At 47.3% G+C, this 15,949-nt stretch overlaps 1 protein-coding gene across 2 annotated transcripts in view; it reads left to right on the top strand.

Annotated features, from left to right (window-relative positions):
* The window catches only part of MYO5B (myosin VB), a 275,873-nt gene that overhangs the window by 181,083 nt on the left and 78,841 nt on the right, over window positions 1-15,949 (top strand). For both annotated transcript variants that reach the window (XM_006144449.3, XM_006144451.3), the window contains exons 18-19: window positions 9,310-9,421; window positions 14,394-14,605. In XM_006144449.3, the coding sequence (XP_006144511.1) occupies window positions 9,310-9,421; window positions 14,394-14,605 (324 nt within the window). The remainder of the gene's footprint in view (window positions 1-9,309; window positions 9,422-14,393; window positions 14,606-15,949) is intronic.

The following is a 15,949-nucleotide window of genomic DNA, read 5'->3' as shown; positions in this document are numbered from 1 at the left end:
AAAACCACTTATTTGACTGGAAAGAAAAAAGTGATGCAATTCTATAGGTCTACTTTTGGACCAAAAAGAGACCCAAGAACAGTGACACTTCAAGGTATTCCCAAATCCCACACCCACTGGACACAGGAGGCGGGAAGGAGACTGTATAGCCCCTACCAGTTTCTGCACACAACGAGGCCTGCTGGGAAAACAGAACATGAATGGGAAGCTATGAAATATTGAAGGATCTTGTTTGATTAGTTTTTCCAGAGGGTTCATGTGCTTGCTGGGGTGTGTGGGGGAAAGGAAAGCACCCTGCATAGGGGATTGGCATGCTGTGATCCCTTTCTCCATTTCTCCCTCTGTCTGGGATTTTGGGCAGGCATGCACACATGCCCACCATGGTTTTCAAGTTACCAGTTCACGACGCAGACCATGCTGTAGACCATGTGGGATCAGCCACCTTTCCTACCATGCTTTGGGCTGATCCTATTTTTTCTTTAGTTGTTGACACCATAGTTGTCACAGCTAAGGAACCATTGCCTAATCTCAGGTCATAAAGATTTACATTTGTGTTTTCTTCTGAGAGCTTAGGTCTTTGATACGTTTTGAGTTAATTTATGTACATGAAGTATACATAAGTATACCTGAAGTAGGACCCGTCTTCATTCTTCATATGCAGATATCTCATTTTCCCAGCATCATTTCCTGAAAAGATCCCATTGACTTGTGAGTTATGCAGGACATGTGGTATGGACTCTATTTTATAAATGAGGAATCACATCCCGGAGTCGAGCGATCAGATCCAGTCCTCCTGGAGAGAAAGGGTTGGAACTAGCATACCACATCCCACAGGCTAGGGATGCCTGCCTGTGACTCCCAGAGAAGATACACGTCTCTTCTCTGATTTGGGCCTCTTGTGTCTTTTTAAAAGCTTTGTCCATCCTTGGTATGGCTCCAAGGAAAACCTTGTACCCAACATCATCGATTGCTCTATTGATTCATTCCTCCAATAAGGAGAATAAGGGAAGCATATATTGTTTGGCAGCTAGAATGAAGATTATCGACAACTCATTATCCAGAGAGCCTGTTGGTCCTGGTTGGTGAGCCTCACAGTGTACCCAGACGCCTCTGCCCCACAGACTTCTGATGGTTCCCACATGAGACATTATACGGGATACAGCCCCCATGGAAAATCAGACACTCCTGCAAGGCTCTTTAACTAGAAGGAAAACATACCTTTTCCATTCCATGTCAGCATGATCATGAATTGTTGACCTAAAATGAATGAGAGCAGTAGAATGTCTGAACGGACACTTTGACTCGTTTAATCCTGACCTGAAAAGCTCTGAAAAATTGTTCATTTTCTAAAAGACTCTTGGGATTATCCACCATGACATCTTCAGGAATGCTTATGGCTTAACGTCATAGAGTTTACGTGACCTGGAGCCTTCAAACCATAAACCATGGTCTTAATGGAGGGCCTCTGGGGGTTTGTCTAATCCAGCCAATCCCCTTACAAGGAAACATGCCTAAGAGCGGAGCAACAGATTCTCCCTGTGACAGCTTTGGCAGATCCACCCAGTCTGCCCACAGTGGTCCATCGGGATCTCTCAGGCAGGCACAGTCTTCTTCAGGATGTGTCCATGTGCAGACATTAGGCTCCAGGTGGGAGGTCAGTCAACCCAAATGACACCCCTGAGCTTCTGTGTTTCCTGCACTAGTCACAGCAGCTGTTTTTATCACTCACTGTCTTGAGGCCTGAGGAGCTCATGACAAGGAAGCCTCTTTCCAGACTGGTGGGCTCTATTGAGTGCTTTCTCTCGATCTTCTCACATTGAACTTTCCTACTGCTTCTGTTTTCCCTTTATTATCAGGAAGCACTCACAGGTCCTGGGACCATCCCACATACCCAACTGTGACTGCTTGACCAGGCCAAAGAGACACCAGGTGAAGAAGACTGTTATTCTAAGGGAAGCATGACACCAAAGTCCAGGATGCTCAGCCAAGTCCCTGATATGAGAGTGAGTTCAGGGAGAGCAGACTGCAGTAAAGGCAAAGCTGAATAGAAATTGGAGCCTCAGGGTCACCGAGACTCCACAGAGCACACAGTGAGGCCCTGGGCATAGACTCGAATTAAGGGGCTCATCTCTATGCAAAGGCAGAGGAGCCAGGCCCAGGATTGACACCTCCTGCCAGTGAGCCAGAGCCACACCAAGAATACATAAGGACTTCTCCAGGGCCACTCGGTGAGGGCAGGAGCTGTGGGGTAGGATCACACAGTGGAGGCAGGTGGTGATCATGGTTGGTCTCAATAAAAAACTTTTCTAGACTCGAATTCTGCTCTGTTACTATTTTGCACATGTTCAGAAGCATTTTTTGATATCCCAATGAATGGGTTGGAGGACAGTGACCCAAAGATATTGTATATCCTGTGTCTTGTGGGACTGCACCACACATTGGAAGTTGCTGTCCCAAAGTCAGTGGTGCCCTCCTTGAGAAACACTATTAAAGAAAAAAGCAGGTAACTTTGGTGTTCAAACAATTTGAATGGTCAGGAATTTTTTTTTTTTTGAGAGGTTTTTGTTTTTTGTTTTGTTTTGTTATTGCTAAAGGGCACGTGTGCTTGCCAGAAAGACAAGAGACAGAAAGTGAAAAATCACCCCCCAGGGAGGATGGCCACACTGTGATCCCTTCTCCTCTATTCTCCTCGTGGGATCTTGGGCACACATGCCCCCAGTGTGAGTTTAAGCTGCCGAGTCCAGGACTTGAACCGCGGTCGACTATATGGGAGTCTAGCGACATAGCCGTTACTCCAACTGCTGGTCCCTGGAATTTTTTTTTTTTTTTTAAGAAAGGCTTTTTGCTATAGGGTATGTGCACTCATCAGAGACAGATACAAAGACAGAAAGCAAGAAATCCCACCACCCCACCCCGGGAGGGGATGACCATGCCAGAATCCCCTCTTTTCCACTCTCCTCTTGGGATCCTGGGCATGCATGCACATGCACCTGGCATGAGTTTTAAGCCACCAGGTCTGGGGTTTGAACTGCAGTCAACTGCGTGGAAGTCCAGTGACATAACCATTACACCATCTGCTGGTCCCAGTCAGGAAATTTTTTAAACCATAGTAAGCAAACCATAAAACTTGGTAAGTGCTGGAGGCTTTAAATAGGTATCAGAGAGAGACCGTGGCTGAAGGGCACCAAAGTCCAGGATGCTCAGCCAAGTCCCTGATATGAGAGTGAGTTCAGGGAGAGCAGACTGCAGTAAAGGCAAAGCTGAATAGAAATTGGAGCCTCAGGGTCACCGAGACTCCACAGAGCACACAGTGAGGCCCTGGGCATAGACTCGAATTAAGGGGCTCATCTCTATGCAAAGGCAGAGGAGCCAGGCCCAGGATTGACACCTCCTGCCAGTGAGCCAGAGCCACACCAAGAATACATAAGGACTTCTCCAGGGCCACTCGGTGAGGGCAGGAGCTGTGGGGTAGGATCACACAGTGGAGGCAGGTGGTGATCATGGTTGGTCTCAATAAAAAACTTTTCTAGACTCGAATTCTGCTCTGTTACTATTTTGCACATGTTCAGAAGCATTTTTTGATATCCCAATGAATGGGTTGGAGGACAGTGACCCAAAGATATTGTATATCCTGTGTCTTGTGGGACTGCACCACACATTGGAAGTTGCTGTCCCAAAGTCAGTGGTGCCCTCCTTGAGAAACACTATTAAAGAAAAAAGCAGGTAACTTTGGTGTTCAAACAATTTGAATGGTCAGGAATTTTTTTTTTTTTGAGAGGTTTTTGTTTTTTGTTTTGTTTTGTTATTGCTAAAGGGCACGTGTGCTTGCCAGAAAGACAAGAGACAGAAAGTGAAAAATCACCCCCCAGGGAGGATGGCCACACTGTGATCCCTTCTCCTCTATTCTCCTCTTGGGATCTTGGGCACACATGCACCCAGTGTGAGTTTAAGCTGCCGAGTCCAGGACTTGAACCGCGGTCGACTATATGGGAGTCTAGCGACATAGCCGTTACTCCAACTGCTGGTCCCTGGCATTGCTATAGGGTATGTGCACTCATCAGAGACAGATACAAAGACAGAAAGCAAGAAATCCCACCACCCCACCCCGGGAGGGGATGACCATGCCAGAATCCCCTCTTTTCCACTCTCCTCTTGGGATCCTGGGCATGCATGCACATGCACCTGGCATGAGTTTTAAGCCACCAGGTCTGGGGTTTGAACTGCAGTCAACTGCGTGGAAGTCCAGTGACATAACCATTACACCATCTGCTGGTCCCAGTCAGGAAATTTTTTAAACCATAGTAAGCAAACCATAAAACTTGGTAAGTGCTGGAGGCTTTAAATAGGTATCAGAGAGAGACCGTGGCTGAAGGGCTGGAACCTAGCAGAGGAGATAACTGTGAAGGCACATCTGTACTGCAAGGCAGGAAGCTCCGTGTCCTGCAGAAGACTCGGGAATAACTAAAATGCTAGGGGAAGGGTAATCCCATTATGGCGGCTTCAAGGGGAAATCCTGGGTGGCCCTGTGGTCTTTCTCAACTTTCACATGCTTCCAGTGAACCTACATCCAAGTGTCTCCATAAATCAAAGTCCTGCTAAGTTCTGTTTGGGAACAAGAATCACATGTTCTTTTGCCTCACTGTGAAGGTTTTCCTCTAAAAGGAGAGGGACCTTTCCCCTGAGCATTTTCTCTCTAAGAGAGCACAGAAAGGGAGGTCTACACTTGATTCTGGGTCCTTTGGAGAATGACACATTGACAGTCCTCATGTCCAGTCCCACAATGGGCAGGTGCTACTTTTGGTACCCTTCAAGGGAGGACCTACCTAAGCTCTTCTCAGGTTGCCTCACACAGGAACCTGGCATCCTCCTCTGCCATCAGCTTCATGCGTGTCTCCTCCCAGGTACAGGTGTGCTTTAAAGACAAGAAAAGGGGAAGAGGAGGCCTGGGTAGGAAGGGAAGGGTCATGTGGATCTTGGGGAAACTTTGCAACTTTCTGAGCAGTGTCATGAACCCGTGGACTGCTGAAGCCCTGTAAGGGACTTCTGTGAGCACGGTGATAGTCTCCCCATTTCACAGACAGGGGAGCCTATGAAATGTCATTACTGCTGGCCAACGTTGGAGCAGGCTCCTGTCCTTCTGTACCGCGAGCCCCTTCCATGCTGTCCATGGTGTCTTTGCAGTCACGCCTCCCCACATTCATAATTTCCTTGAGTTATGGATTTGTCAGCAGTACGAGACTTTTAAATTAGAAGCATTTGAGGTTTTTAGCCCAGCTAAATGCTGCTTTAATTATTTCCCCAGTGAAATTGCAAACTCATCGGGAGAAATGAGTGAGTACACAAATAACCATAAGCAGAGAGTGGGAAGTGCCCTCGGAAAGTCACAGGAAAAGTGCTGAGCTGCTTCACAGGGAGAGCCTCCACCTGACCAGCGGGCCAGTGAAGATTGCATTGTGGGAGTCAAATATTGACAGGTGTACATGGGGAAGGGGGCCTGGCTTTAGGAAGCCCTTTTCTATATGCATTATTCCATTCGATTCTTGCCCAAATCCATCTTACTCTAAGATGAGATATCAGTAGACTATGTCTATATTTAAGACTTGGGGGCTGGGGCAGAAAGAGCCTGGGAAAAATTCAATAGTGTTTGTATGTATTAAAAACAGAATGCGTATCTGATTGGCAGCTTGTCAACTCTGGCTTTGTTCTCAATCCCCCAGTTTTAAGTCATTTAAACATCAGTCAGGGCTTAGGAGTTTTCTTGACATTTCTTGAACATGATTGAAATAATTAAAGCAGCATTTAGCTGGGCAAATGGCCTTAATCATTTCCATTTTTTAAAGCCGCCTGTTAGAGATGACCCATCATTCAGTGGGTTTGGTTCATGGTCCCTCTGCGACTGGAGAAGTGGGAGACAGTCTCTGCTCCATGAGTGAAGGGCAAAGAGAAGAGGAACCCTTTCCTAGACCACAAGACAGTGGCCAGGGGGACTCTAAGTCCCCTTTGCCCACCCTTTTGAATGGAGTCCACACAGGCCACAAGCCTATTGCACAGGACCTGGTAAAGACCCAGAGCCTCTGGCAGAATACACCCATTTCCCTTGTGCCACAATGTCTGTGCCAACCAGCTAGTTAAAAAGATTAGAGGCATGGGGGGCAAAGTGGGTTAGTGATTTCCAGGATGTAAGTTGGCATGAATGGGGCATGACTGCTTATAGATGCGGAGTTTCTTTTTGGAGTGATAAAAATTCCACTTCAGGTTGGTTGCCTAACTTAGCGAATATATTAGAAACTATTAGAGACTTTGAAGGGTAAATTTTCATTTGTGAGTTATATTTTAAGATAAGGAGTAACCTATAATCAGATATTTTTACATAGAGGAGGAAAAGGTAAGATAAGAAAACTGTCGTTTCATCATTCACTCTTATATTCGCCTTTCTCTAAAACCTCTGGGTATGGGGGAAATCCACCAGAGGAGGGTGTTTACAAAGGAGCAATGAGAAGGGGGCAGGGTGAGGGGCTTAGTCTCCATTTCCCTTCTTGCCCCAGGAAGCTGGGAGGGGAAAGGCCTCTCAGGATCTGAGTACCACACAGCCTTAAGTGATGGAGCTCAAGGAGAAGCTCTCCAGGGCCCCACTGCCTGAGCATGTGTGTATCTTGTACCCACTAGTAACACCCGATCACCCACAGAACTTGTTTCTTTGGAAGGCATTTCTAAAGGACCTGTAAAGATGACTGCTTTTATCTGAGGAGCTGGACAGTCGCTCAACAAGGCCATGGGTGACAGCAAGCAGTGGAGGGACTGACCTCAGTGCAGCACCTGAGTGGTTTCCACATGAGCAGTGCAGACCGCACATGGGGCAGCCAGGACAAGGCAGCACCTCCTGATGACACCTGAGGATGCGAACTTGGGCAGATTAACCCCTCTGCCCAGGACACAGAACTGATTGACCTTCAGAGGGGTACACACTGAAATTCAGTTGTCTTAGCATAGGGGTTATGCTGAATCTCAGGGTGTGACTACACAAGAGGTTTTGCATGTTTCCTGAAACCAAGACGGGAACCAAGGAGTATTGAGGAGTGAGTATAGGTGTGAATTGGGTCAGCTTTAATGAGAAAGGGGCAGTTTCTACTTAGAAGAGAGTGAATTTGCTTATTGGACAGACTGCATTTGTTTAAGTCTAAATTTCAAGGGACAGGATAAATTTAAGATCCTCTTAATGATTCCCTTCCAAAGTGTACCGAATAGCACTTATATAGCAATAAGTAGGAGAATGTGCACATGCGCACACGACAGAGGGAGAAAGCCCCCCACACACACACTCACCCCGGCGAGTCCTGGTCATGCTGCGATCCTTTTTTCTAATTCCCCATCCTGTCTGAATCCTAGGCACATGTGCATACCTGGCATATTTTTCAAGCTTTAGGGAATGGGATCCAACACCTAGTTGACCATTTGGGATCTGGCTTCCTCTAAACAGCCCTCTACCACTGCACTGGAGCCCGCCCACCTTAGTGGGAGTCTTAAGTGTCTTACTGATACGTGAAGTGCTGGATGTTTTCTTTCGTTAAAGGAATTATTTTAGGGGCCAGCAGGCAACATGATGGTTAAGGTGGCTGGACTCCCATATGGCTGAATGTGGTTCAAGTCCCGGACCTGGTGGCTTGCTTTCTCACTTCTCTCTCTCACCCCTCTCTCTCTCTCTCAGGTCAACTTTTAAAAAAATAAAAATAAAAATAATGACAATGAATAAAATAGAAAAAAAATAATAAAATAAAATAGTAAAAAAATACTATTTTTATAAAAGAATGATTTAACTTTATTTTTAATTTGACCAGAGGTGGACAGAGAGAGAGAGAGAGAAAGCAAGCAAGCAAGTCGCCAGGTCTGGGTCTTGAACCGGAGTCGGCCTGTGGGAGTCCAGCACCCTTAACCACCACGCCACCTGCCAGCCCCAGCCAGATATTTTCTTTACTGTGGATCTGATGTAACACAGGGACACGTGTTCAGCAACCCGAAATCAGGTCTGTGGCACTTGCCGCAAAGAGACAAAACTAACTTCCTCTCTCCCTCACCCTCACCTTCTGTCTCTCTCTGGTCAAATTAAAATAAATGAATGAATAAGTAAAAATTATTAAAAAAAAAAAAAAAACTTGGTGAATGAGAAAAGGAATTTATTTAGTGGGGCCAATACCAGCAAGAGAGTGGAGTGGAGTCCTTACCTGTCTCCCCCGTACTAGATGGGATACAAAATTGATAAGGGGGAAGAGGTCAATGTAAGGTACATTTTAAAAAATCAAGGGGAAGTTTTTCATTGTCTTGGGCAAAAATGACGAGGCTTGGTCATTTTCTTTGGCAGGGACACAGAGACCTCAGAGTGTCACTCTTGAGGGGCAGTTTCCCTTCCAGGCTTGCAGGGCAGGGTGGAATGAGCAGTGTCCGTTCTCTACAGGGGGCTTAACGATAAGCAGAAGCAATGGAGTCCATCCAGACAACTCTGACCTCCAAGTTCAGAAGTGAGGTGTGGCTTTATAATGCTTGAGCTGATCAAATCTCAGCCAGTCCTATGGGAGGCTGGTGGTAGCTATAGAAACCAGTTATTGTTAATTTCCATTAGTGAAGTAATAGGTTCCATCTATTGTGAGGAAGGCAAAAGGCTAGCTTCTTTAAGACTCATTGTGAAGAAAAAAGACTGAATTTTCCTAAGATTTAACCTATGAATAAGGACTCCAAGACGAAGGACAATATAGAGTCACTTTGGTTCTCTATGGCTCAGTCATAGACCTGCATTACTAGAATGATTAAAAATAGGAATCATAAGCAAAATTTACTTAAGAGGGAAAAGTGGTTCTTTCTAAATTGTACCAATGATGAACAGTATACTCTCCCAGAGTTAGGATATGGACCACTTGTTTACAAATGTGTACCTTTCTGCATGTTTACAGCAATTAGTGTTAGTTCTGTAAGAAGAAACCCAACACATAAATACAAAGCCGCTTTCCAGGTGAGGTACCCTGCTTGCTCAGCCATAGCTGAGGAGTGGCGCTGCCCTGCTTGGGTAGAAATGATGGCAGGCTGCTTCCAAAACCCAGCTTTTCCCCCTCAGTCCTCTAGCCACAACTCCAGGAATCTACACACTGAAATTCCGAGGGCACTGGGAAGGACAGAACTCCCCGGGACTGTTTGCTGCTGCTGCAAGAATAACTTTGTGCCATAGTATTGACCACATGGGCACTACCTGAGGTCACCCGTGGCCCTGGTGTGACCAAGAGGCAGGACATGACAGCTGACACACCTTTGCTCTCCCTCCAGGTGGCCCTATCATGACTTCTTCAACCGGTATCGGGTGCTTGTCAGGAAGAAAGATCTCGCCAACACGGACAAAAAGGCCATCTGCAAGTCTGTCCTGGAGAACCTCATCAAGGTGAGCTGGGCATGCCCCTGGGGACAGGCTGGGCTCCAGCACAGACTTGGCCACAGGTCCCGAGAATGAGGGGGTAGGAGTGGTTAACTGTGCTTTTTGTTTTTTGCTTTTCTTCATTCTTAGTGGAACTGAGATGAAATCCATTTTCAGGTGTCAGTGCCTAGAAAAAAGAAGCCTCTTCGTGTGCCCAAAGCACGCCCTGGCTTCGTTCACTTCAGCACACGCAGGCAATGGGGTCGCTTACGCACTTTACTTTGGTTTGGGATGAGGCTGCTCGTGGCTCCAACCTGCTGGTCCAGGATCTCTGGCTTCTCTGATTCCTGGAGGTCTCATAGCCCAATCTTCTGCCCACACACCTCACCTGTGAGGACTCAGCCCTGGAAGGCGGCAGACGGGGAAGTCTCTGGACTACTTAGATTTCACTCCAAGCTGCTGTACCCAGCCTCAGCCTCTCCCACAGTGCTTGTTTTAAGTGAGGCAACAAATTATGTGATTGACTTGAAACAACCTGAAATCACACCAGGCCATGGAGACTAGAGTACTAGACCTCTTGGGGACCTTTGGTGAGGAGCAAATCCTGAATCATTCCAAGAGTTCCAGAGAATACAGAGATTACAGCAGAGTATTATAGTTAGTGCCTCAAACGCTAAATCACATCAAACGTCTTCCCCTTGAAAAGTAAGACGTTTCAAAATTCTTAAATTTCCTCGTATTATTTTGCTAAGAGACTCTGTTCATTCCTTTAAAATAACTCATTGCCAAATGATCAAGATTCAAGAACTTTTTTTTGTAAATGTGTCACAGTCATCTTCTGAGCATCATTGTGGCTTCTTAAGTCTGTGACCATAAGACAGTACAGAATGTCATGCTAAATATATACATCACTTCAAAGTGATCTATTCAAAAAGGAAAGTCCACTTTTGGCCTCCTTTGTGTCCTCCCCCCACCATTAATGTAGAGAGTGAAAGAGTGACAGTCTGGCTAAGCAAGGGTTGTGGTTGGTTAATTAGACTTTGGTTGATTGAAGTTTTTCCTGGGGTCACATTTTAACATCTCACTTTCCATGGATGCGAAAAATCTGTGTTGAAGGTCAGCTGATTTCCTGGAGTGGCAGGAGCCCTTCTCCTTATTGGTAGCAGGAGCTGGCCTCTCAGTGGGCAGTCAAGGCCTGCCAGTTGCCCAGGGTACTTTGTGGCTGCCTTCTCCTTTGTCCAGGGTCATAGTCTCATCCTTCCCTTCATTCCCAGGATTTCTCTAAGGTTGCTCACAGAACCTCCACTTCCCTGCTGGAGGGGAAGCTTCTGCCCATTCCATGCTTCCTCCCTTCCAGCTCTGGGAGCCATGAGCATTGCCCAGTACCATGTGCACTGCCCGGGGGCTGCCTCCTTGATGCACTCAGGCCACTGGGCTTTGCCTGGCATAGCTGTCTCTTCCCTCCCACTGAGGAGGAGCTTACTCACTTCTCAGTGTCTGTCTTCAATGCCAATCCTGCCCTCCTGCTTTCCCTGACCAGCACTTTCTGTCACTCTTATAGTCCCTAACATGTTGTTTATAGTCCCCTCTGCAGAGGACTGTCTTCGCGTTGGCACATACCCTTTACCTGTGAGCACTGACAGGGAAGCCACCAATATTTTTTAAATGAATGAATGAACAAGTGCCTTGCCTAATGAAAAATTATGACTACATACATTTCCTCTGCTTGAAATGTTTTTTCTCTCTTTAACCTCTCTGATCAAGTTTTACTCTCCTTCCAAATACTCTAAAACACTTCCTGGTCTGGGAAGCCTGTGACTAGCCTCCCAGATGGAGTTAGCCACTCCATTTTTCATGGCCAAAGGTACTCAACGCCGTCTTCCCTTAGTGAATTGATCCCCTTGTATTATAACTGAAAGTTTGTCATTTAGCTGGACTGAACATGCAAACGGCGAAGATTCAATTGCAGCATGTTCTTGGCATAATTACCGACGGTCACAGGGATGATTCCTGATTGTACAGGAACAGTATGAGTTTATGCCATCAGGTGCAGAGAAGCTAGCTAGAAGAGCCCACCATGACAGGAATCTTGCCAGTAATGACTCGTTTTATAAGGAAGGTACATATACAGATGAGGAAACTGAGGCACAGGGGGCGGATGTAAATTGTTCACAGTTTCACAAGAAGACTGACCCAGAAACTCCCATATTCTCAACCACATTGACCCCGATTCAGTCAGATTGATTAACATCTCTGCACCATTGTCCTTCCTGGAGACTGTGTAGGGACCAGACTTCAAGATTCTCCTAAAGACCTTGTATTTTCTCCTCTTAATTTTGTCCCCTGTGCATGAGCCAACCCTCTGGACACTCATCCTCTGAATGCTCATCACCTGGAACTGTGAGTCAAGAAGCTGAGACTCTGCAGAGCCACACGCTAGCCTGGAAGGGTGCATCCCAACTCCCTGCCCTCTCCCAAGCAAGAGTTCAGGACAGAGTGATTAGAAGCAGCGATGAACGTGGCCTGCAGACCAGGCATGGGCACTTCATGGCCACCTTCAGTGGGGACAGCCTGGGAGCTGGGCTGCTTCACTGTGGTAATGAGGATTTAACAAACCCTCGCAGTTGGTTTGAGGAGAATTGTGGATTCTGGGAGTCGCCCCTATAAGAATTTTAGGAACAGTCTCCTCCTAAACTTTAATTCATTGATTAATTAGTTTAACTCCACAAGTATGTATTGAGTTCTTCCCATGGACTCCAGTCTGGATTGGTCCACAGGAGGGTTATAAAAGAGCATATTGTGTGGGCCCTGCTCTCCAGCATTGATGATCTTGGGTGAGGATAGGCCATAACTGTAGAGAATCATGTCAGGCAAACCTGACCATCATGACAATGAGGGAGCTTACTTACAAGCACCTGCAGGGGCCCCCGGTGCAAGGAGCTATGCGTGTGAGTGCAAGGCGACAGGGTTACCAAAGGGGACGTGGTGTGCTGAGAGACTGGCCTGGGAGTCCCAGATCTCGTGGGTTTTTGTTTTTTTAACCAGTGTGACCTTGAACAAGTCACCTATTTGTTGGAGGTTTCCAGTTTATCCTCTGAAATAAGAGATGGGGCTTGGAATGGATTGCTAAGATTGCTTTCAGCTCCCCCACTCTCTGGCTCTTAGGGAAATAGTCTCAAATGATGATGATGTTGATTGATATGTGAATAGTATAGTCAGTAAGTTCTAGGGATTAGAGAAAGCAGGTCTGGGGTCAAAGGTGTACTCAAGATGCCTGGGGGAAGCAGGTTGTGCAGATCGGGTTGGTAGGTGACTTGGGACAGCAGATAGGACTTTCAGAGAGAGCCTTACTTGTTTTTAAAAAAACAAACAAACCGGGAACCAGCAGTTAGTGTAATGGCTATGTCGCTGGACTCCCACGTAGTCGACCGCGATTCGCGTCCCGGACTCGGTGGCTTAAAACTCACACCGGGCGCATGTGCGTATGTGCCCAAGATCCCGAGAGGAGAATGGAGGAGAAGGGATTGCGGCATGGCCATCCCTCCCGGGGAGTGATTTCTCCCTTTCTGTCTCTCTGTCTCTCTCTGTCTGTCTGGCGAGCGCATGTGCCCTATAGCAAAAACCTCTCAAAACAAAACAAAACAAACAAACAAAAAACTACTGGCTTTGAAAGCTAGTTTTCCCTTTCCTGATTTTTCAGAATAGGAAATGAAGCAAATGTGCTTTGGTTCCAGGGATGTCATAGGCACCTCCCTATCCCAGGCCCAGCTCTGCTGAAGCCAGAGCAGCTGTGATTGTCCCCCAGCACAGGACCTAGCCACTCCCCTTTTGCTTCCTGATCCCTAGTAGGGCAGAGATCAAAGTAGGGCCTCTGTTGCTCCAAGCTTCCCAGCCCAGACCAGCCCCTCTGTGTCTAATCAACTGAGGGTCTTCTAGGTACAGTTACGGGCAGATACGGGGAGAGGGTGTGAGAGCCAGGCCACAGCCCCTGGCATGGAGAGGAGTCTCAGTGTCACTCAGGCTGGACGCTGTGCCCTGGCCCAGCCACAGCATAGCAGCCCAGCCTCCCGTGTGTGTGGAACCCGAGTCTGGCTCACTGTGTGGACTTAACCCATGAAGAATGGCAATTCCGCATTATTTTATAGCCATTTGCTAACATGAAACATGTTCTTGTATATGTATGTCTTCCTTAAACCTTGACCCACTCCTTCCCTTCTCATTATGGTCTTCACGTAGTGAACAAAATTAGGTGGCAGTTTCTTCACAGCGCATGCTCAGTTACTGTGGTTTAGTTCCCTAAGCGTTCCGTCCAGGCTTGTCCATACCAGGGCTTTCCCTATACTGTGGGGCGAGCGCAGAGAAGGGCCACTGTCAGTGATAACCTAACAAGTTTCATCAGACGGTGATTACATGTCCTGAACGACTCCTAGCGTAGTCTCAGAGGTTTGTTTGTTTTTTGTTTTATTTTGGTGGTGGGGTGGGTATTATTTGTATCTGTATTTATGCATACAACTCTGTGATCATTGACGGGTGATCTTTTTTTAAGATATTAACTAAACCAGTTCATTCCCTTGCTCAAACCCTACGTGTCACCCTACCCTACCCCCATTGTGTCCATCCCAGTTTCTTGCTGCAGCCTACAAGACACTTGGTGTTGGTTTCTCCCACCACCCACCTCAGTTCCCCACTCCCAGCCATCCTGGCTCTCCTGTTCCTCAAACAGACCCAGCTTCTTGCCACCACAGGACATTTGCATTTGGTTTGCGCTTCTCCTAAACTCTCCCCCTCCATCTTTTCTGAGGCTGCTTCCTTCTCTAAGGTCATTGTTCAGGTACCACTTCCACAGAGCTGCATAGGGACTCAGTGGAGTTCGTGCATATCTGCTGAGAGGCGTGTGTGAAGGCTGGCAGAGGATTCTGCATGGGCAGAACTGGGTGTTGTGGGCAGTTACCTCTCTGCTCACTGGGGACCTAGCAGCTCCCTTTTCTGCCTTGTAAAGGATCCTGACAAGTTCCAGTTTGGCCGCACCAAGATCTTCTTCCGGGCAGGCCAGGTGGCCTACCTAGAGAAGCTGCGAGCTGACAAGTTCCGGGCAGCCACCATCATGATCCAGAAGACAGTCCGGGGCTGGCTGCAGAAGGTGAAATACCGCAGGCTGAAGAAGGCTACCTTAACCCTACAAAAGTACTGCCGAGGACACCTGGCCCGCAGGTGAGCTGAACTGAGGCACATCTGTGGCAGCAGATTCGGATAGAGAGGATTTGGTTGGTTTCTCATCCTCTGCCCTGTCTGCATCTTGGTTTTCTCCCACAGCCATGCTCATCCCTCTAATGCCCTGTTCTTCACTCTGGAAGTAGGTCTCTTCCCACGTCACCTGCTATCCATCTGCCCTCATCCTACCAACACTAACCTAGAACAAGCTGGCTTTGCCACAGATCAACCATTTTCTATTGCCAAAACCCCAAAGGAAAACAAATGAAGAATAAAATAGACAAACTTCATTTAGATAGAGAGATAAGTTTAACCTTTCTATCCCAGTTAACGTACGCATAGCCTCATTATTTATGTCACAAATTTTAGAATCTCTTGGAGTTTGGAAATTAGGGCTGGAATGGTTCTCTGAGGCCCCTTTATGAGTTTTTGAGCACAGCCAGGACAGACAGGGTGTGCCCTGTCTGAGCACACCCAGGGCTAAATCTCCAGCCTGACGCTGTGCAGTGTTCTCTTCCTAACCCGTGGTGTGGCTGGAGTCCTGGCCCAAGGTCAGGGCCCTCTCCAATCAGGAGTTTCTTTGGAGTTATGACATCAAAGTCTTGTGTTGGGAAGGTAAAGTTTCCCACCTGGCTGCTCAGTTGTGGTCTGCTCGAAATCAAACAAGACAGCCCCTGACGTCCAAGCTTAGTGCAGGCCTTTGTACATAAAGCTAGAAGATGGTTCCTACTCATGCCCTCACGTGCTCTCCATAGCTGTTTATCCGAGCATAGCCCACATAATGAATGCCATTAATTACCTCTGAACTGTTGAGAGGAGCTCTGGAGCAAAGGCTGTAGAAATGAGAGGGCTGTCAGTAGAATCAGCCCTAAGTAATTCTTAGCAGTCTGTGCCCATTAGTCAAGTCATCGTTGAGTGCCATGCATGTGGGACTGTCTTAGGCACCCTGGTGCTGAGGATGTGAACTGGAGTTGGCCTGCATTCTCCCTGCAGGGAATTTGTATCCTCGCAGGGCCCACATACCAAGAGAGTACGCAGAGAGGAGACCGCTACACACGGGGTGCAGGGTCGGGGCCGTCTCTCTCCTGGGGCTGCGCTAGATGACCTCCAAGGTTCTTTGTCACTTTCAACACTCTTAAGTCTCTAACTGAGCACTTGGTGTTAGCCTGGAAATAAGTGAAACTCTTAGGGTAGAAAGTGTCAAACTGGCTTTCTGTCTTATTTGGGAGGTCAGATGAGGGATGCAAAAGGAAAGAGAGGAGATGCCCACCTCTACATTTAGTGCATCCCTAGGCTGGGGAGATGAGAAGGCAAGGAGGGGTCAGTGTGGACCTGAGAAGATTC

The sequence above is a fragment of the Tupaia chinensis genome, unplaced genomic scaffold (assembly GCF_000334495.1).
Source record: "Tupaia chinensis unplaced genomic scaffold, TupChi_1.0 Scaffold000119_2, whole genome shotgun sequence".
Classification (NCBI taxonomy): domain Eukaryota; kingdom Metazoa; phylum Chordata; class Mammalia; order Scandentia; family Tupaiidae; genus Tupaia; species Tupaia belangeri.
This window is presented reverse-complemented; position numbering and strand designations above follow the sequence as displayed.